This window comes from Apis florea, unplaced genomic scaffold, assembly GCF_048593485.1.
Source record: "Apis florea isolate Af1SG1 unplaced genomic scaffold, ASM4859348v1 contig_2411_pilon, whole genome shotgun sequence".
NCBI lineage: Eukaryota > Metazoa > Arthropoda > Insecta > Hymenoptera > Apidae > Apis > Apis florea.
In genome coordinates, this window is record NW_028256580.1 from 1,314,557 (window position 1) to 1,336,354 (window position 21,798).

At 32.4% G+C, this 21,798-nt stretch overlaps 2 protein-coding genes and 3 long non-coding RNA genes across 10 annotated transcripts; 2 read left to right on the forward strand and 3 right to left on the reverse strand.

Annotated features, from left to right (window-relative positions):
• Positions 1-962: 962 nt before the first annotated feature.
• LOC147658008 (uncharacterized) lies at positions 963-4,607 on the reverse strand. The gene is made up of 4 exons (XR_015291394.1): positions 4,089-4,607; positions 3,252-3,729; positions 2,513-2,690; positions 963-2,319 (listed from the first exon to the last, which is right to left on the reverse strand). It is a non-coding gene; the product is annotated as an uncharacterized LOC147658008 (long non-coding RNA).
• On the forward strand, positions 1,673-14,477 carry bib (MIP channel family protein big brain). Its single transcript, XM_086905520.1, has 4 exons — positions 1,673-2,272; positions 3,254-3,380; positions 11,572-11,779; positions 12,344-14,477. Exons 1-4 carry the CDS (start codon positions 1,936-1,938, stop codon positions 13,475-13,477), a joined length of 1,806 nt encoding a protein of 601 aa, XP_086761646.1. The 5' UTR covers positions 1,673-1,935; the 3' UTR covers positions 13,478-14,477.
• Positions 4,645-6,540, reverse strand: LOC147658009 (uncharacterized). Of its 2 annotated transcripts, XR_015291398.1 has the most exons (4): positions 6,400-6,540; positions 5,537-5,953; positions 5,313-5,422; positions 4,645-5,204 (listed from the first exon to the last, which is right to left on the reverse strand). It is a non-coding gene; the product is annotated as an uncharacterized LOC147658009 (long non-coding RNA). The 2 variants fall into 2 exon arrangements; XR_015291397.1 differs by having other exon boundaries at positions 5,313-5,953.
• On the reverse strand, positions 6,761-10,063 carry LOC105734931 (uncharacterized). 2 transcript variants are annotated; one of them, XR_015291396.1, is made up of 7 exons: positions 9,679-10,063; positions 8,810-9,608; positions 8,288-8,730; positions 7,752-7,965; positions 7,456-7,671; positions 7,158-7,358; positions 6,761-7,042 (listed from the first exon to the last, which is right to left on the reverse strand). It is a non-coding gene; the product is annotated as an uncharacterized LOC105734931 (long non-coding RNA). The 2 variants fall into 2 exon arrangements; XR_015291395.1 differs by having other exon boundaries at positions 8,288-9,608.
• A 578-nt stretch (positions 14,478-15,055) lies between the features above and the next one.
• Upf1 (Upf1 RNA helicase) lies at positions 15,056-21,790 on the forward strand. 4 transcript variants are annotated; one of them, XM_003691816.4, is made up of 6 exons: positions 15,056-15,389; positions 15,487-15,707; positions 16,341-16,618; positions 16,693-16,848; positions 16,923-17,516; positions 17,597-21,790. In XM_003691816.4, the coding sequence occupies exons 2-6, from the start codon at positions 15,519-15,521 to the stop codon at positions 19,737-19,739; spliced, it is 3,360 nt and encodes a 1,119-aa protein (XP_003691864.1). In that variant the 5' UTR covers positions 15,056-15,389; positions 15,487-15,518; the 3' UTR covers positions 19,740-21,790. The 4 variants fall into 4 exon arrangements, with proteins under 4 accessions (XP_003691864.1, XP_012339574.1, XP_086761648.1 ...); XM_012484120.3 differs by having other exon boundaries at positions 15,173-15,358; XM_086905522.1 differs by having other exon boundaries at positions 15,289-15,389; positions 15,471-15,707.
• Positions 21,791-21,798: the final 8 nt, after the last annotated feature.

Sequence of the window (21,798 nt, forward strand, 5' to 3'; positions counted from 1 at the left end):
TGTTCATAAAGACACTTATCTACCGATTTTATCTGAAATAGATTACATCAGTGATACTCATTATGAATAATATTTTAACATTTTAATTTTTTGTTTCACGAATATTAAAATATAATTAGTCATTCAATGAATTTATTGAAAAATTTCTCTTAATATTTAAATCAAATATCTTATTTTTTTGTAATCTTTTAATGATTTTTAAAAATAAAATAAAAAATCGGATTATCATTGTATCATTGAAACTGATGATACCTTGAAGCATGAATAATGCGATAATCGACGATTTCACTGTTATTTTTATCAATGAAAAATCTTTCCATTATGATAATCTTGTACCATTTTTTCATTTTCTTTTAAAAAATCGACTGATCATAATAATATGAAGATTTTGCATTTAGAAGTATATATTATTCAAAGCTCTTTCTACTATTAAAGTTATAACAAAGTAAAAGTTTTTTCTGTTGCTTTCTATGCTTCCCTTTCAAGCGAATTCTCCAATTTACAGCAATTGCTGGATTTATTATCCATTCCCCAGTCAACTTTACTCACACGCTTGTACAGTCCCAGTAAAAAACTGGACTGGCTTAATCACGTTTATCCGTTCTCAGCTATCCTCTTACAATCGTCACGCTTGACACGACGGGGTCGAAAACAAAAGTGAATATAAATTAGCAGTTATTGTACAATAAGAAATTTTTTAAATATAATATATTTTTTAAATAATTTATATTATTATTATTTATGATAATAATTATTTATAATAAATTATTTCTTAATTAGAGAAAAATTTGTTTTTGAAATTAATAATTTTGATTGCTCATATGATGTTTAATTTTAGTTAAAAAGATATAAATAAAGATATAAATATGATTTAAAGACGATTAATTTCTTATATATTAATAAAATGTTCAAATTTAAATAGTTTGTAATGAATATACATTTATTATTCATAACAGACTATCCTGATTCATTTAAATAGACTTTATTATAATTGTTGTTTGCATCCTATTGTGCATACATTTCCCTTTTGTGGGAGGTTTGATATTAAAATGAACTCATGGGAATAGGACATTCCTTGATAAATATAATTATTTTTTCTAATTTAAACAAAAAATCTGAAAAAATTCTGAAATGCTTATACGCTTTATTACATGATTGGTTGTTAAATGAAGTATTTCAAATTTCTTTTAATAAAAGTAAATTTCCTTTCTAATGAATAATAGTGAGAGATACAATTTTGTGCGAATTAAAATTGTAAAATTAACAAATCCCACCATAAATTTAATTTCAAAAATAAATTTTTCGCAAAAAAAAAAAAAAAAAAATCAAAAGAAAAGACAAAATAAGAAAGACAAAATTTAAAATTATCAAATAATACATTCTAATATTAAATATTAATTCCCAATAGAACATAATCCATATAAGGTACTATAATAATTAATCACACAATTAATCATATTTTTTCTTAACTTTTTTCTTAATTTCAATTTCGTCTAGAATATTTTTCTCAGAAAATTCTACTTTTTTTAGGATATACAATTTGCGCGTAGTGACCAGCAGATTTCCTTGAGTTTTAAGAACAGATGCACCGGTGGTGGTCGAAGGGTGGGGGCGGTGCGATGGTGGAGGCACTCGCCAGTCCAGGGCCCACTTGTTCGACGATCGTCTTGTCACTCGAAAGTGCGTTACCATTCTGGCAACATCGGGTTCATGTGTCTATTTCTTGTCCAATCTTGTGCTCTTTCATTGTGTCAGTATTTTACAATTCATCTGCTTCATCAATTCATGAACTATTCAAATCTTATTTTATTCCTTATTATTGTGTGGAAGTGTAAACTAAGTGACTTTGGACATTTAAGTGCATTCTGAATATGATATAATAAAAAGAATGCTTTAAAAAAATTATAAAAAATAGAATAGATTATTTCTTCTTTTATGAATTTATTATATATTAAGAAAAAAATGCCTACGGAAACGTTTTCAAGAGAATTAGATGCTCATATTGTGACCTTACTTACGAGGATCTCTTCGTTAAAGGAAAATAATACAGAACTCTTAGAGAAGAAAGCGCCTATGTCTATAGAAGCTCGCAGCTTAGAACTTTGGAGAGCAGTGGCTGTCGAGTGTTTCGCTACTTTTCTTTTCAGTCTTATCGTATCTGGCGCAGCTGCGTCTTCCGCGGTTTCTGGAAGCGGACTTTCCGTCTTAGCCACTGCTGTAGCATCCGGCTTTGCAATTTCGGCAATCTGCTTCATCTTTGGTCATATCAGTGGTAAGTTTTACAGTTTGAATAATGTTTTTCCAATTTTCAAGTAATCCCTGTAATTTTTAATATTTTTAATAACATAAACTTTTGATTGTGATGTTATAAATATATATTTCATATTTTTTATATTTTTATTAATTGCATTTTAGACAATATTAAAAATGTTATGTTTTTGAAATAATTTCTTAATATATAGAAGTATTTTATATTAATTGTGGAAACTTTTTGTTATGTATATTATCGTACCGTTTGTATTCGATCCTACAATTCCTCCTCTCTCGATTGACTCATTAACCAATTATAACCAATGGAAACACACTATGCATATAGTAGAGCATGTGCGAGAGCGTGCCCTAGATGGCACATATATATATATATTTCATGTATCTTCTTGGAATGCTTGTGTAGATACTCAGTTTCCTTGCTATTTAAATAAAAATCCAGATAAATATATCTTTGCAAAGTAAAATATAATTTTGTTTGTTTATATAATCTAACAGAAATTTCTTCAATTTTTCAAAGAAACTAGTTTTTTTAATTGTATTATTCTAAATTTTAATTTTGTGTATTTGAATAAAGAATATCTTCTTCACTTTTTAATGCTTCAATAGCAACTGATATGGAAATAGTATGAATTGAACGCAAAATGTTAATTTGCATCGCATGTGAATAAAATTGATTCGAAAATTGATTCTTCATAAAATCATTATTTTCTATAAAATATACTTCTGGACTTCGCTCTTTAAAATTCTCATATATCCATACTTGAAGGTTTCATATTTCTAATTCATAAACATCTGTAATTTTGTAACATTCAATTATTTGGAATAGCAAAATTATAATTCATATTATATTATATATAATATATAATTCTAATTTTTATAAATATCGATATAGAAAATATAAAATAAATAATAATATAAAATGATACATATTCAATTTTGTTTTGTATAAGATTGTAATAAAACTTGTAATAAAATGATACAGGTAGTCACGTGAATCCAGCTGTCTCAGTGTCTTTCGCTTTATGTCGACGAATCTCTCTCCTACGAGCTGCTCTTTATATTGCTGCACAGTGTGGAGGTGGTATAGCCGGTGCTGCAATGCTGTACGGGTGAGTGATCACTTAAACATTAGATAATTATTATTATTTAATATATATTATAATAATTAGGTAATTATTATTATAAAATCCATGAAACATCCATATCAAATTAAATTCTTTTATTTTTATATAGTAAATATAATTTTCGAATAACACTTTGAATTTAAAAGGATTTAACACGATAAATTTCCAAATCAAAAAAACTTCGTTAAGTGTCCATACACATGGAAAAACACGATATAAAAAAAAACGAGATACGAAGAGCAGCTGCTAGATAGCTGGAATCCGAGAAGGCCACATGATCAAATCCTTAAAGTTTTTCTGTTCCTTTGAAGTGTTTTAACCACTTTAAAAAGTTCTGAAATCAATAATTATTGAATTCTTATATGAAAATGAACGCATCCATTTTTATAATTATTAATAAAATATAAACTAATTAAAAGTACTGAGGGCGTGTTATAAAGTATTTTCGAAAATCCATTTTAAATAATGCAGATTTTTGAATTTAAAATAATGAAAATTTGTGATAAAAAACTTAATTGAAAGATGACATAATAAAAAAAAATGATTTTTTAAAAATGCATTATTTACGATATAATTTTTTTCTTTTAAGAGTTAAATTCGGTTGTTATTTTTGTGTCACACAAAGTGTTTTAATTTATCTTATATACCCTCTAGCTACGATTGTAAGAACTACTTTAAAGTACATATACTTACAGATCGATATTATATATTCATCGGTATTTTTTATTATTATTATTATTATTAAAAGATCTCTATTATTAATTCTATAGATAATCTATAATAATTCGTTGGGGCAGCGAATTTCCGTAGCCAGACGATGATTAGGAGCGTGTGAGCATGCTATTTTTTTTCTCTTCGGTCGAAAAGAAAGATCGCCCGCGTGCAACTCGATGCACGTGCCTCAATTTTGTCCGTCGTTAAAGAATCTCGCTAGAGGGCGAAAAAAATTGAAGGGAGAAAGAACGATTTTTTTATCCTTTATATCTTATTCTTATAAGCTTTATATCTTTATATCCTGTATATATCATTTTTTTTTCTATTATCGGAGAAAAAGAAAATATCACGAAGAATATCAAGTTTATATTTAATTCCGAATTTATCATCTTTATAAGAAATAACATAAAATATGTTTTTTTATAAGATAAATTAATCAATTATTAAATCATTAATACTCAATTTTTACAAGATTATTGTATTTTTGAAACTTGTATTTTTATCATAATATTTATTTATTTATTATGATCCACGATTATCGATAAAAAGATTTGAAAACGGGAAAATGAAGAATGACGAATAAGAAACAAGGAAAGCGGGAGGCAGAAAGAGGCACGCGTAATTGGCAGAGTTAGGGGGAGAAACTTCTTCGAAGGTGAGCACCTGCCTCGTTCCGTGTATGCTGCGGCAGGCCACCGTCTTGCAGCTGCCGCAGATGTTCCATGGACCGAAAAAGATCGCGCGGAAAAAGGATCGAGCAGGCACCAGAGACGAAGATAATGAATACCTATGCGTGGTGAGGTGGGACAAGTTTCACGACGCGATCGCCTCTTATTGAAGGAGGACATGCTACGATCTGGGCCCACAGAGCAGATGTTCTCTCCGTTTCTGAGGATCATTGTCCTCCATTTTTCCTTCTATCTCCTTCTTTACCTTCTTTTTTTCTTCTTCCCTCTTCTTCTTCCTGTCATTTCTTATTTCTTGTTGCATGCTTGGAATTATTTTTGAAATATATATATAAAAAAGGAATTGTAAGAAAGAAATACTAAACAAGTGTAGATGCAATCAATGTTACGATATAGGGGATTGTTCAACCTGTAACACAGCATTACAGGTTAGTATTTACATTGTGCAAATGTAGAGATTTGTTGTAGAAGTTCTTGTTTTTATGCTATTATAGTAATTATAAAATATAAGAAGTACAAGATATGAACACTCATTAATCTCAACGTTATTATCCATCTATTGACGTTTTTATATATATTAAAAATATTTCATTGTTTTCCCTTGATAAGTATTTTATATTTAAATACCTGTAAAAAGAAATTAATCATTAATTATCAAACTTTGAAAATTATAAAATAATACAAAATTAAATCTTGTTTTTTAAAATAATTTCTTCCTATTAGTTAAATATATTAAATTACATTTTTCTTAAATGCATAATATGGAATTATATGGATAACCATAGACATCCCTAACAGTTTGATGCAACGACAGATCCGTCATCGACGGCACGATCACCCTTGGACCACCATATGACCGCACAAAGAGATAACAAGTGCACGATATGTACCGAAATAATAATCGAACAATACTCTAGTTAACCGATCGGGTTCGTCATCCCTTCCAGAAATATCTCCAGGGAGTGCATGCACCCCAATGGGAAAAAAGAGAATCAGAGAGGGAAAAAGACATAGCCAAGGGAGAGATGAAGAAAGAAATAGCGCGTATTCTTGCATCTGTTGCGACTGGATCACTCGATGGTGTGTGTCTGGCGTTTGTAAAACACATATCCTTACGTTTTGTCGAGGGGTGGTCGCAGCTCCCACTGCGATACTTCCCTGGAATATAAATAAAAAAAGAAATGGAGAGACAGCCAAGCAGATAGATCGTAAACTGAACTAACATAGCCAAGAGATTATTACGAGAATCGCGAGATCTAACTATCCGGAAAGGATTTAGTATCGACACATTACAAGAGTTTTCCATTATCTTTTTGTCCAATTTTTCAATGGCACAAAAAGGATTAGAATAGAGCAAAGAAGATTATAATATATTGCCATAAAAAAAGTTCCTTTTTTCACATTTTCAAATACGAATCTCAAATAGTTGACAATTTAATCAATTATTTAAATTGTATATAAGAAGTTACTATAAGAAATTTATATTTCTTATTCATGTAATAAAAAGGAATAATCATGTCAATATAGAGATTTTTTTGAATAAGGAGCAGTTGAAGAGAGATATTTGAAATAGTGATATAAAACTATTTGTCAAAGGTGTTTACCACCACTGGACTGGAGAACAGCTGTGAGGAAGCAGGTGTGTGTTGTGACGTCAAGTAAGACACACGCAGTGCGCGTGGCGAACCGGATGTCCAGCTAAGAAACAGTCTCATCGTGCATTTCCTGTTCTTCAAAATTATCTATGATACAATATGTATCTATGATAGTCACGTTTCGTTTCTAGAATCTAGAACAATTGATTTCTTGTGCGATTGCATGCAAAACTATTATTTTTGAATTTTAAATCTCTCTCTCTCTCTCTCTCTCTCTCTCTCAAAAGTGTAATTGTTTCATTAATATTAATCTTCATAAAAATATGATCTTTATAATGAAACGAAGTAAAGGAACAAATGGATTGAATGCTTCAAAAGAAAAAAAAAAACGAAGAGAAAGTTCATTTGTCAGAAGAAGATGATATTTTAGAAAGAGCACTTTATAGCGATATGTAATATCCAAGCCTTTTCTCGAAAGCCGTCGATATTAGGTTCTTAAGCTGCAATTTTGACGACTTTCTTCAATACTGTCAGCCAACTTAGGATCCTCCTCGGATTTTCCTTCGAAAATAACTCGTCGATCAATCAAATATGTAGCGTTTTTAGCTTTCGAATATATTGTTCTTCCAAAAATTTCAATTTACAGATAATTCTAAAATATTGCAAATAATGAAATTCACATATTCTCCTTATCTTTAAACAATTAACAAAAATTTAATCATGAAAAAAATTACTTTCAAAGTACTTGAGATATATCATGTACATACATAGAAAAAAATTGTGGTCGAAAATGTAGTGTGAAAGCCAGGTGGATCGGGTAGAATCGTTTCAGTAGGAATGTTTTACCTGCTTGAAATACTTTTTATCGCGGGACACAAAGCGGTCCGCTCAAACGGATCCTCCAGCTTTTACAACTTTGAAATCGTGCCGGTTACATCTTCTTGAAAACATATCCGTTCTATCGTATCCTGTTGCACGAAAAAACATCTCTCTCGGTTAGTAAAAATAAATTCTAAAAACGAAAAAAAAAAAGAAGGGGAAAACATATGGCAGTCTTTCACGTACCTCTTAAAAATTCGTTGTTCATTATTAAGAGCATAAGTCGTTCTTTAAGATAAATATTTAAACGTTGCTGGGAAAGTTTACACCTCGTCTTCTTTGTGGTAATTTCACGATGAAGACGATACAAAGTGGAATTTCTAAAGGATTTCTTTTGTCTCATTTTCCTATTATATCTATTCTATTTTCTTTTATTTTCTCGTCTAATCGATGCTTTATCTCCTTTATTAAACGTAAATAGTTTTTAAAAATCTAAACTATCTTTATGAATTTTTTTTTCTTTCTTTCTTTAAAAAACATACCTTGCATTTCATAAATATATATTTTATAAATAAAATAAAATTTCAAAAAGATTGATGGTGGTGTGTGTTAATTTTGCGGATGCAGGAGAGAAGAACTTGCAAGGTTTCTAAGGATAAGATGGATGGTCGAAGCAGTATGCCAACAGATGGTCACAACCACGTGTTCTCGAGAATCGTCCCGTTCCTTGATCGTAACTTGTTAGATTATATATGCCTGTCAAAAATTATTTCTTCAAGTAATTTACAACACAATGTTTATTATAATAAAGTATATATATTATAAAGTAAAATAATTTGTATTTGAATTTGTATTTGATGTGGTAAAATTCAAATTTAAAATTTTAGAGCTATTAATTATCATTGAAAATAATAATCAATTAATTGGTTAAATAATAATAATCGTAAACATAAATAATCGCAAAAAGTATTAAAAAAAAATTAGAACAAACATTGAAAATTTTCTGAAATGATTCAGAATATTAGGTTAAGTTAGGTTAGATTGATTGAAATTATTGATATTTTATAATATTCCATACATATTCCTTTTGAAACGTCCGCATATAAGAAATTCAACATCTTTGAAAAGATTCAGGCGGAAAACATCTGCCGATATTTCATATCCTTCGTCCGAAAGAGAATCATTTATGGGGTTCTAGAACTCCTTTGTAACTGCGACTTTACGCTTCGGATATTCGGAAGGATCACTGAAGGATTCGTTTTGTGCAACATGTGGCTGGCACGTGTTCCTCCATAGAAAGCCACAGCCCACGATTTATATAGGATTCTATAGAGATGGAAGGATCCACAATTTCTTCCAACTGCCATATAGTCTTTTTTCTCCTTGCATTCTAATAGGTCAATAAGATTCTTTTACAACTTATAATTTGTGAAGGCATGATTCGATACGGTATGCTGAGTTGTACATAAGATAAATTTCTTCCATTGTTAACCTCTTTCGTTCTATATGTTGTGTGTGCATCTACATACATTTACATATACATTATGCATACATATATACATACATACATCTATACATACATTTACACATTTAATTTTACTTTTATCGTAAAATAAGAATGAAGCGAGAAGAAGAAAACAAAAAAATAAAAAATAAGAACAATCGGCATGGTTATTTCACAACAGAACCGGATCCTTGTGGGTGTACACATTTCCTGGCCCCTTTTTTCATACGTTTCTTATTCACGGCAAGGGGGATAGAACTTCGAGCTCCAACCTTGCGCATTGGTCTTTCAAAGAATTCCTGTGCTTTGTCCTCTTGAATTTGTATTGTCGAAGGAAACTGAACCGTTCCCGGGGAAAATGCTTGAAATTAATTCAAAGAAATCGCAAAAAGAATGAACAAGTTTATCCATCTACCGTGAAATTTTGAAACTACATATAATTCTATCAAACTGATACAATAATTCGATGTAATAATATATCCCATAAGGAAAGAATGATCATCTTGTCCTCTTGAATTTGTATTGAAGGAAATTGAACTGTTCTCGAGGAAAATGTTTGAAATTAATTCAAATAAATCGCAAAAAGGATGAACAAGTTTATCCATCTACCGTGAAATTTTGAAACTACGTATTCTATCAAGTTGATACAACATTCGATTGTAACAATATATTTCATAAGAAAAGAATGGTCATCTTGTAAAACTTCCCACAACTCGCCCTCGGTGATCAGTGATTCGTCATAAACCTAATTTTCTGGTTTAACCGCAATTATCCGAGCATCTGAACTTTCCCATAGGGCAAAACTTTAGAATGGAATCACTATAGATTTCACCGCGCCTTTACACACACACACATTGCATACATATGGTGATTTCCTTGGTTGAAAAAGGGAGCTCTGGAAAAGGGGATAGTAACGATTACCGTGGCAAGCTCGTACATGTATACGCCCATACCAATCTACTTACACAGTGGTAGATCCAGTGAGTGGAAGATATCAATAGCTCGTTAAACACGACAGAGGTCTAATGAAAGTGATACACACGCACATATCCCCCTTTCTCGCTTCGAATTGAAATTTATTTTAAACGTTGTGTCGGCCGCCCTGGACCCTTGGGGGTGTTTTTGGAGTTCGGTTACCCCTGTATATAGGCACAGGTTGCACATGATCTCTCGAATCAAGTGCACGCCGAATTAAACTATGAGGTCTCGGTTGAGTGACCGTAACTTTTCGAGCGGAAAACGTGAGAAAACGGCGTCAGTCGATTCGCTTGTGAGAAATTTTTTTCTCAGAGAAGTATGAAATAACGTTGAGTCGAAAAAATGGCGGGAAGTTTGTTTCACTTTTTACAGTGAATCTCTGGAAACACAAATTTTACATTCAACAATTGTAAGAAATGATAATAGAAATGATAAGAGAGATATTTATAACGAAGAAAAGATTTTTTTTTAAGAGTTGCAAATACATAAATAAGGTTCAAGTAAAATTACTTGGTCTATATTCTTAGGTTATATATGTATATATTTCTATATTTTTATGTTGCCTTTTTGTTGCAGAAGAGTTTTTAACGTAGAGAAAATGGAGGTTAGTTCATAAACAGTGAAGAATGGGTGTAAAGAGTGTTCTCTTTCTGGCTCGTAGAAAAAAATGGGTCCCTTTTAAAAGAGTGAAATCTATTTTCGCCCTCTTTAGACGCATTTTAACCATTGATGTATCTTTTAAAAAATATTTAATACATATATTGTATTAAATACTATTTTGGAAAAAAATATGAATAACATAAAATATAGCATAGATATTATAAAAATATGTAAAATTTAATATATAAATGTATTGTTTAATATTTCGAGTCATTTATCAGATATGAAAAAAAAGAAAAGACAATAATAACAATTTTTATATATAATATAAATAAAAATCATGATAACAATTATCTGAATATTACTCGCACAGAAAAGAAGAAAAATCACAGAAAAGAGCAAAAATTTAGAAAATTTTCACAAAAAGAAATGCACAAATGTGTTTTTTCTTGTTTCCATCCTATGTACAGTTGTACACGTACACAGTTAATCTCAATTGTGCAGTCATGATCTGCATTTCTGATTTCATCAATTCGCTTTCTCCTCGTGACACGATTATAAGACCTCTCGAGATAGAGAAGGCGAATAAGAGGGGAGCTTTCATTTGCATTTGCTCTTCGGATAGATGGGGGAAAATTTTTTTCTCCGATGCACGTGGCAGTAAGTTTCAAAGAAGATGATTATTCCGAAAATTTATGCACATGTATCTCGTATTTAATTCTTTATCAATTTTGATTTAACGTTTCTATTAATCTGCAAAAAATTAAATGAATGAATGAAACACGAAATTAATCATTATTTATTCCGAAACAAATAGGATTGATTTGAAAAATTTTTAAAGAATTTAAAATTACATAGAATTAATTATTTAAAAAATTTATAGTCACTGCATATAACACAGTACAAAAAATCGTACAAACCTATAAAAATTATTAATCTTTGTGCAAAAAAAAAGAAGAAACATGATGATGTATGCATAAAAAGCGATGGATGAAGCCCATGCATCAGCCAATATAAACATTACACCACAGAGACTGACTCGCTGCCAGGGGGCTTTTATGCTGGGTTGTACCGCTGTTACAATAGTAACTTTCAATAAGAGAATCATCATATATTATATCGTGACAAGCCGTATGCGGAAATCCTTTCGCAATATCGATAATTTTTTTTATCGTTTTCGTTGAAAAATCATTCCTATCGTTCGTATGATATTTTTTTAAAAATATGAAGATTTATTATCGATATAATTAAACAATAACGATTGATTTTTATCATTGCAGGGTAACCACTCCTTCCAACACGCAGACTTTGACTTCCCTAGGTCGTCTCGGAGGACCTATTGAGAGGCTTCTTGTAGAATTGACGCTTTCGGTGCTTATAGTTCTCGCCCATTTCACGTCAGAATCCTCGAAAACGTTGCCAATGTTAGTTTCTTCAAAACCAGCCGGTGTATTGGCCGCGGCCTACACGGCGGCTACTTTAGTTTCAGTGAGTATACACGTATTTTTTGTACAAAATAACGAGTTTCTTAACATTGAAAAGAGAGAGAGAAAAAAAAAACAACATTATCGGATTAACATGGAAAGCGATGTACATACGTTCTTTTCCCTTTCTCTCCCACGTTTGTACTTGTATTCCTCTTTCTCGATCGGTCTATTCAAACCGATTCTCGATTTCTTTCGAATCAGATCCACGTTCGCGTCTTTAAACAGCACCTGCGGTGGAGGGAGGGGGGAGAACACGAGGAGGGGGGAAATCTTGAGTAGGAAGGACTGAGAGAAGGACGGAGAGAGAAGAGAGAGAGAGAGGAGAAAAAAAGAAAAAAGAGGAATTCGATCCTTCGGTCCCACCTGTTTTGTAAACCTACATGTACAATGCTTTCCGAAGAAAACAATTCACGTGTACTACACCTCGAGAGCAAGAATTAAGAAAGTTTCTTTTTTTTTTTTTTTCTATCATCTTTGCGCGTCTGAACAATCTGATAAACACAAAATAGAAGATTGAATTAAAAGAATGAAAATGAAGTGAATTTTTGAAAAATTAACATTTCAGAGCCCGTTTTTAAATCCCGCCCGGGCGCTTGGGCCGGCGTTCGTGAGCAACCGTTGGGACAACCACTGGGTTTACTGGGTGGGCCCGTTGTCGGGAAGCGCGGTAGCGGCCCTCCTCCACGAATACGTTCTGAATTCCAAACGGTCCAGGGATCCACGGGATATGGACGACGGGGATAATTCGTCAATGAGATCCGACGAGGACACTTACGACGATTTGGACAAACCGTCCGGCCCAAAATTCTCGAGCGCTTACGCGACTTATCGGCCGGTCGCCGGAGCGTCCTCGTCGATCTACAGCGCTCCCCCCACTGCCTTGGAACGCGTCGAATCCATTTACGGTGGGACGAAATCCCTCTATTGTAAGTCACCACCCTTGACCAGGGCGAATCTGAACCGTTCGCAAAGCGTGTACGCGAAATCGACTTCCGGGACGCGGGACGGCCTGATGATCCCAAAACCGGGCCCCTTGGCCCCCGCGCAGAGCTTGTACCCGATCAGGATAGGGCAGACCGGGTCGGGCTCGGGCAGGGAGAGCCAACAGCAAAATGGTCAAAATCAAAATTCTCAAAATCACAACAGCACGAATCAGAACATGCAAAATCAATTGCAACAGTGCACGCAAAGTATTTACGGGATCAGAGGGATCTCCACAACTCTCAGTACAAGGGAGAACGGTATCTACGGCGTGACCACGGGGTCCAGTATATACGGGAGGGCTCCAGCCCCTCCTCCGAGCAGTCAAAATTCTCAACAATCGGGTTCGAACGTCCAGCCTTCGGCCCAAAATCATCATCAGCAGCAGCAACAGCAGCAGCAGCAGCAACAGCAGCAGCAACAACATCAGAATGGAACATTATCCAGCAACTCGGACAACGCGGTGAACTCTAGAAGACCGGAAAGTATGTACGGGCACGTCTCTAGACGAAGTGACGATTCTGCGTATGGTAGTTATCAAGGATCGACGCGAGGGAATTATGGAAAGATACCTGGACCTCCTGGATCAACAGGACCCTCTAACGGGTCAACCGGCCCTCCCCAGTATCGCGAGCAAGGAAGGCCTAGTCCAGCTGGGCCGTTGCAACAAAATCAACAAAATAGTTTCCAAAGAAATTCGCCAAATCCTCAATACTGACTGTAAATTTCATAAATTTGGTGATAAATAATTGGTGTAAGATGTATGGTAAAGATGGTGGACACGTCTGCTGCTGTACTACCTACCTTTATGAAGAGTTATTCAGAGTCGTTGAATAAAAATGGATATGATAAATTTTTGTTTTAGGAACAAAAGGAGATATCGCAGTGCCATTTTATATATTGTTATCAAAGAATGTAGAGGACAATTGCAGAAAATGCTTGATACCGAAGTTGTCATGTTCCACGGATCTTGGAATAATATTGTAATTATATTCATCAATTTCTTCAAAGTGAGAGTGCAGGATTTAGCTGAGGTTTTTTCTAGTAGCAATTTTTAATGTTTAACACTACAATGAATCGAGTAGGAAAAAATATTCGTTATCCTGCATTTTATACAAGCTTTTTTTTTTTTACTTTGCCCTTGGGCATTAATAGATAGATTTTTAAATTAAACTATCGATCATTAATTCGATTATGAAAAAAAAAAAAAAAAATATTCGAAAGCAATCAATTTTGATATTTTAATGATTAATTATTAAATAGTTTTTTTAATTAATCGGTAAAGTAAACTGATCAGAGTTATATAATCAGTATACCGCCACACAAGACTGATATTTTCACAAATATTTTATATATGATGTTAAAGAACAAAAAATATTTCTTATTCGTCGAAGATCAAACTTGAAAATTTGAGCAAGATCTGTTTTGTATAGTTTATTGCCATCGATTTTCGATCTAATAAAAGAAGAACAATTTTTATACTACTTTTATATACGGTTCGATATTTATTTAATATAATATATTGTGTGCGTGTGAATGCATTGTATGTGCGCGCGTAAGCATATCAACTGTGAATAAATGTATGAATTAAGATATTATATTTTAAAAAACTTATTATAAAGTCAATACATATTTACAATTATTATGTAAAATAATTTAATGTAATAGGAAAATGTAACGAATATTCATCGAAGAATATAGAAATCGATAGAACTCAATACAAGTATTTTGTATATATATATATTAAATTTTATATTTATTATTTTTATTGTAGATTATAGAAATGTAGAATTATTGTTACATTCATTTTGTGCATGGAAGTAGGAAAAAAACTTGACAATAAACGACTTAAAAAAATTATATTTTCTCTCTATATTTAAATATCTTATGAAATTATTAAAAGAAACAAGTATAGTATAATTACGATAAAAATTTAAAATATGAAAAAACGAAATTCGTACTTGTTTTAGCTTAATTTGTTCTTATATCTTTTAATTATTTAAAAGTAATATTATTAGTTACGAAATAAAATCTATAAAATAATTAATCATTTAATACTTTAGCCATTTTTTAATATCAATACAATTTTTTTTTAAACAATAATTTTTTAACACTAATAATATATTCGATAAATCAATATTTAAATACACGAGCGACATCTATTGACTTAAATTATAATTAATAACGAAATTAAAGAAAAAATAAAGGTCGTAAATAAGTCTTAATGTACTTTTTCCCGCCACAATCACACAATGAAATGAGTTGTGTCGTCATCTATCGGGATGCAACGAAATCTGCCGCTTATCATACGTTTAACCGATAAAAATTTCGAGAGAAATCGGCACGAAAAATCAAATCGCGAGAAAGGCAATCATCGTTAGTGACTACGAAATCGCTGAAATACCCAACTTTCAGTCTCGATCTCTCGGGACGTACATAAAAATCAGCTGATGACGTAACATATAACGAGCGTAAGAAGAAAAGTTAGTCGCATACTCGTGTCGGTGTTGGTGGGCGCGAGACTTGCGCGAGACGAAGTATGGCGTAGGATTCCCTCTGGCCTCTTTCGTTGAGCAGTGTTAAGAGTTCACTCTACTTGGTAGTTTTGTTTGTCTATTATTTCGCTAACGGTAATTACACAAGCGTTTCGTGTGTGTCGCGGTATTCTATTGCGAAAAAGTGGTCGTCATCGCTTTCGGAATCGAAGGTAGATTTATTTTCTTGCAGGGCACGAAAAGGACATCGAGTATCTGTACAGGATGAGCGTCGATGCATATGGACCTAGCAGTCAGACCCTCACGTTCCTCGATACAGAGGAAGCTGATTTAATCGGTGCAGACACGCAGGGTAGCGAATTTGATTTCACCGATTTTACATTACCCTCACCGAGTCAAACTCAAGCTTCGCAACACGATGCTGCCCAAAGTCAACCTAACCAGCCTGTACAGGTTGGTTTTTTAACTCGTCATATGTTCTCCTGAATTTGACCTCTAACCTATATTTTTGTTAATTGACTTTATTATGTTCCAAGTTTTTGTTTAAATTTGGCTGGTACCTAACCTCATTCAATTTTAATTTCACTAATTCCTGATATATATTATTTCTATGTCCACGCCTTATCTTGATTTCATGACCTATACATTTTTTTCGTTTTTATGCTATACATAAGAAGTTTCTTCATAAATAGGATTTTTATAATGTATGTAAAATATTTCAAACATAATTTTCTCATATTTAAATTAATTTTTCTAAATATGATTAATATTTTTTCGATGATTAGAGGTTAGGTGATTTTTGCGATAATTAACGTTTCGTATTATTATGCAAGATAAATAATTTGTATCGTTTCCGACTTATAATTTTATGAATATGAAAAGAAAAGTAATAATATAATATAATATTATAATAATATTATTGTAAATGAAAAAAAATATATTTTAAATGAGATTTAAAAAAAAATATATATATATATACACACTATATACACTATAAACAAAATTGAATGTTAAAAAATAAGATATAATATTTAAGATATCTATTAACATGTTTTTAGTTTATACATTGTTATGATTTTTATTTAGGTTAATGGAACAAGTGGCAGTTCATCTTTAGACTTGAAAATTTCTGGAGCAGCACAAAGTCTTGCAGAATTACAGTTTGAAGAAGAAGAAGAAGAAGCATATTACAATCGTGATTTACCAGAACATGCATGTAAATATTGTGGTATTCATGAAGCATCTTGCGTTGTTATGTGTAATGTCTGCCGCAAATGGTTTTGTAATGGACGTGGAAATACATCTGGTTCTCATATTATTAATCATCTTGTTCGAGCCAAACATAAGGAAGTTACTTTACACAGGTATTATATTTTACTTAAAACAGTTTCAGTTACAAAATAATTTTTAATTTTGTACTATAATTTATTTATATTAGAGATGGCCCTTTGGGAGAAACTGTTCTGGAATGTTATTCATGTGCTGTCAGGAATGTTTTTGTTCTTGGTTTTATTCCTGCTAAAGCAGATTCTGTTGTTGTATTACTCTGCCGTCAACCATGTGCAGCTCAAAGTTCCTTGAAGGATATGAATTGGTAAACTTATTTTTAAGAAAAATTACAAATGTAATGATTTATTATAATTTTTAATATTTTTTTAAATTTTATAGGGATCAAGAACAATGGAAACCATTGATTGAAGATCGCTCTTTTTTAGCTTGGTTAGTAAAAATCCCATCAGAACAAGAACAATTACGTGCCAGACAAATTTCTGCTCAACAAATCAATAAATTAGAAGAATTATGGCGGGACAATGTCGATGCGACTTTCCAAGATCTTGAAAAACCTGGAGTAGATGAAGAACCGCAACAAGTACTTTTGCGGTATGAAGATGGATACCAATACCAGAATATATTTGGTCCGCTCGTAAAATTAGAAGCCGATTATGATAAACGTTTAAAAGAATCTCAAACTCAAGAGAACATCGAAGTACGTTGGGATGTTGGACTAAATAAAAAGACAATTGCTTATTTCATGTTAGCCAAAACAGACGGTGATATGAAGTTAATGCATGGAGATGAATTGAGACTTCGCTATTTGGGTGAACTTCACAAACCTTGGTCTGGAATTGGACACGTGATTAAAATTCCTGATAATTATGGAGAAGAAGTCGGGATCGAATTAAAAAATAATTCTGGCGCTCCGACGGAATGTGTTAGTAACTTCGTCGTTGATTTTATTTGGAAAAGCACAAGTTTTGATCGGTAAGTTATTTACATAGACATATTTTATTTTGTAATATTTAAAAATATGTTTTTTTCAATATATTCTTTTTTTACAATAGCATGCAATTAGCATTACGGAAATTTGCTGTGGATGATACTTCTGTATCCGGTTACATATATCATAGATTATTAGGACATGAAGTGGAAGAAGTTTTATTCCGCTGCCATCTTCCTAAGCATTTTAGTGCTCCGAATTTGCCAGATTTAAATCGTTCTCAAGTATATGCTGTAAAACATGCTGTACAAAGGCCTTTATCTTTGATTCAAGGACCACCTGGAACAGGAAAAACTGTAACTAGCGCTACGATAGTTTATCAACTCGTAAAACAAAACGGTGGTCCTGTTTTGGTATGTGCCCCTTCAAACACAGCTGTGGATCAACTCACAGAAAAAATACATAAATCTAATTTAAAAGTTGTACGACTTTGTGCAAAATCACGAGAAGCAATCGATTCGCCAGTCAGCTTTCTTGCTCTTCATAATCAAATCAAAAATATGGAGACAAATACTGAATTGCAAAAATTACAGCAATTAAAAGATGAAACTGGAGAATTATCTAGCGTTGATGAAAAACGTTACAGATTATTGAAAAAAGCAGCAGAAAAAGAATTATTGGAAGCAGCCGATGTAATTTGCTGTACCTGTGTTGGAGCTGGTGATCCTAGATTACACAGGCTCAAGTTTCATTCGATTCTTATTGATGAGAGTATGCAAGCAACTGAACCTGAATGTATGGTGCCAGTTGTTCTTGGAGCAAAACAATTAATTCTCGTTGGTGATCATTGTCAATTAGGACCAGTAGTTATGTGCAAAAAAGCAGCAAGAGCAGGTTTATCACAATCTCTTTTCGAAAGACTAGTTGTACTTGGAATTAGACCTTTCAGATTGGAAGTACAATATCGTATGCATCCAGATCTTTCTCGATTTCCATCAAATTTTTTCTATGAAGGTTCTTTGCAAAATGGTGTATGTGCAGATGAAAGAAAATTGTTGAAAATTGATTTTCCTTGGCCTGCACCTGACAAACCTATGTTTTTTTATGTTACTCAAGGTCAGGAAGAAATAGCTGGAAGTGGTACGTCATATTTGAATCGAACGGAAGCATCTAATGTTGAAAAAATAGCAACTAGATTTTTACGTTGTGGTGTAAAGCCTGAACAAATTGGAGTAATAACACCATATGAAGGTCAACGAGCTTATTTAGTTCAATATATGCAATACCAAGGATCCTTGCATTCAAAACTTTATCAGGAGATCGAGGTTGCTAGTGTAGATGCATTTCAGGGTAGGGAAAAGGATATAATAATTATGTCTTGTGTCCGATCGAATGAACATCAAGGTATTGGATTTCTGAATGATCCACGAAGATTAAACGTAGCTTTAACCCGAGCAAAATATGGAATCATAATTGTAGGAAATCCGAAAGTATTATCAAAGCAACCATTATGGAATCATTTATTGAGTTTTTACAAAGAACAAAAAGTTCTAGTAGAAGGACCTTTGAATAATCTTAAAGAATCTATGATTCAATTTGCTAAACCAAAGAAACTCGTTAATGCTGCTAATCCAGGTTCTCATTTCATGTCCACGTCAATGTATGATGCAAGAGAAGCTCTTATTCCAGGTTCCGTATACGATCGATCAGGTACTCAGGTTAATGGAACGCAAAATCATAATCCTTATTATCAAAGAAATGTACCTTTAGATATATTCAGTAGGACCCATGACACCATAAGCTATATCAGTCCAGAGAGAGCTCAAGCAGCGATGAATAATGTTCCAGTTCCAGTGGGAATGTTTATGAATATGGCACATGTGCCTCCGCGATTTTATAATCAACATCAGCAGGCATTACAGGCTAGACAAAACCAACGTAATCGTCGAGGAACATCTTTATCGAAAAATAAACAGGGTCCACGAATGGGCAAACTAAGTCAAACGGAACAAAATACTCAACCATATAGTCAGCCAGGTTTACCATTAACTCAAGGTACGACACAGGGAATGTCGCAACCAGGTTTCAGTCTTTCTCAGCCCGGCCTTAGTCAAGCAGAGCTTTCTCAGGATTCGTTTGCTGTCGGAGAATTTCAATCGCAAATGGATGGCTTATTATCTCAAGACTCAACTTATCAAGGTGATCGAAGTGGTTTTTATCAATCTGGACAGTCACAAGCTGGGGGACAGTTCTCCCAGCCATATTGAGCCGAGACCGTACGGCTGAGCAACGCAATTGCTATGCAGCGTCGCGGGAGCGACTGAAGGCTCGTTCGACCAATTCTTCTTCGACCAACAACCACAAATCACTAACTGCGCAAAACGGTAAAACGGCTCGGCGATCGAGTACGGTATATGCACACGCAGTCGTCGGCGTTTTAAAAGAGGGTTTTAAAACAAACAAGCAAACCAAAAAAAAAAAAAAAAAATACTACAAACGGGAGAGTTCGTCGCCATTTACCGTCGAAATGCTGAATTGTTCTAGACGGGGAAAGGAAATGGTTAAAGAGTAAAACCACCAGGCATAACAAGTGCGACAAGCCAAAAAAAAAAAAAAAAAAAATTTCTTAAAAATACAAAAAAAGGAAAGAGACTGGGAGACGACATTATCACACTAAAATTACCAACTATCACTGTGACACGCGTTTACCGTGAACGTACCGTTTTATCGCGGGGATCAAGTGACGTTAAAATTACATTCACAGCAAAGTAAAAAAAAGAAAAAAAAAAAAAAAAGAAAAAGAAAAAAAAACATCAAAATACCAAAAAAAAAAAAACAAAAAAAATGTAATGATAATAAAGATAAAAGAGAAAAATGGAAGATATGGAACGTGTAACGCTTCATGACTTGATCAAATTTGAGAAATGTGCCAATATATTCGTTGAAATGACTGAACGAATCTCTAAATGACAAAACAGAAAAAAAAGGAAATATTTACAATGTTACGGATATCTGATATATCCGCAATGTAAACAAAAGAAAAAAAGAATTAAGACGCATTATATTATTGAGTCTGATAACGCGTTACATTTTTTTTTATTTTTCTTTAAAAAGATATGAGATAAACAGCTATTGCTGAGAAAAATCTAAAAGGATTTTATAAAATCCTGGAATTTTACAGTGAAATTGTTTTTTCTTTTTTTTCTTTTTTCTTTTTTTGGTAATCCATATGCCGTTTAATTATTATTTTGTAAACTGCGAAAAAAATTATAATAAAAAGTACGATTCTTGCAACGCGTGGGCACTCAACAATATTGATAACAAAAGAAAATAGCACGATTATTATCGTCATTGACTTATTCCTGAACTGATAAAACATCATCAGATTGATCAGAAATTTCTGACCAAATTGTCGTCAAACAGCATAAGGCCGACACTTGAGTATCATCATGAAGGAGGAATCCTTTCTCATAAGTATAGCGTAATATTAATATTACGCTAATCAATAAGGAATCTTATTAATTTTGATCATGTTAATTACTTTCTATCTTTTCTGGTTAGATCGATATATATATACACATACATACGCATATATATATATTGTATATATTTTATTTACCGCAGGGGCCGACAGAGCGCGCAAGAATGAAAAAAATGATTTTCATTCAGTACTTGTTTTTTCTTTTATAGGATTTGCATATAAATGATCAAAAAAAAAAAAGTAAAAAAAAAAAGAAACAAATTACAAATATATGTTCAAGTAATAAAAACAATTTCCTTTAAAAAAGAAGGAAAAAAAATTAGAGAAAAAAAATAGAAATGTTAATTTCGATTAACATTACAATTTTATAATAGTATTATTTAGATGAAAATTGATACAGTTTTGAAAAAAAGAAACAAAAAATTATCTGGATTTTGAATATTATTCTTATCTATAAAGATATGAATAGTTCATTTAGTGTTCATAATATTTTATGCGTTCTAATATACTGACCAAAGTTGATTCTATCTGCTAATTTCTTATAATTTAGATTCTTTCTTTTGTTCTTGTTTTTTTTTTTTTTTTTTTTTTTTGCTCTCGCAAACCCTCTGCAATTTTTTTCTGTATTTTTTATCTGTATTGGCTTCTCGCGGTAAAAAATTTGGATAACGAATTCACAAAACAAATTAAGAATGAGAAAAAGAAAGAAAACATTACATAATACAAAATTGTTTTCTTTTCTCCTTTCCGACCAACAGCGCACCGCTAACTGCAGAATATAATATGAAAATTCATTGTGAACTTTAAAAAATGAATAAATTTAATTTGGAAAAACAATTTTCGTT

Bases quoted from the DNA above. Each gene is read 5' to 3' on its own strand.
- bib (XM_086905520.1), top strand. From the start codon at position 1,936: ATGAATTTATTATATATTAAGAAAAAAATGCCTACGGAAACGTTTTCA. The intron at 2,273-3,253 runs GTAAGTTTTACA...AAAATGATACAG, and splicing joins CATCTTTGGTCATATCAGTG to GTAGTCACGTGAATCCAGCT. The intron at 3,381-11,571 runs GTGAGTGATCAC...TTATCATTGCAG, and splicing joins GGTGCTGCAATGCTGTACGG to GGTAACCACTCCTTCCAACA.
- Upf1 (XM_003691816.4), top strand. From the start codon at position 15,519: ATGAGCGTCGATGCATATGGACCTAGCAGTCAGACCCTCACGTTCCTC. The intron at 15,708-16,340 runs GTTGGTTTTTTA...ATTTTTATTTAG, and splicing joins AACCTAACCAGCCTGTACAG to GTTAATGGAACAAGTGGCAG. The intron at 17,517-17,596 runs GTAAGTTATTTA...TTTTTACAATAG, and splicing joins AAAAGCACAAGTTTTGATCG to CATGCAATTAGCATTACGGA.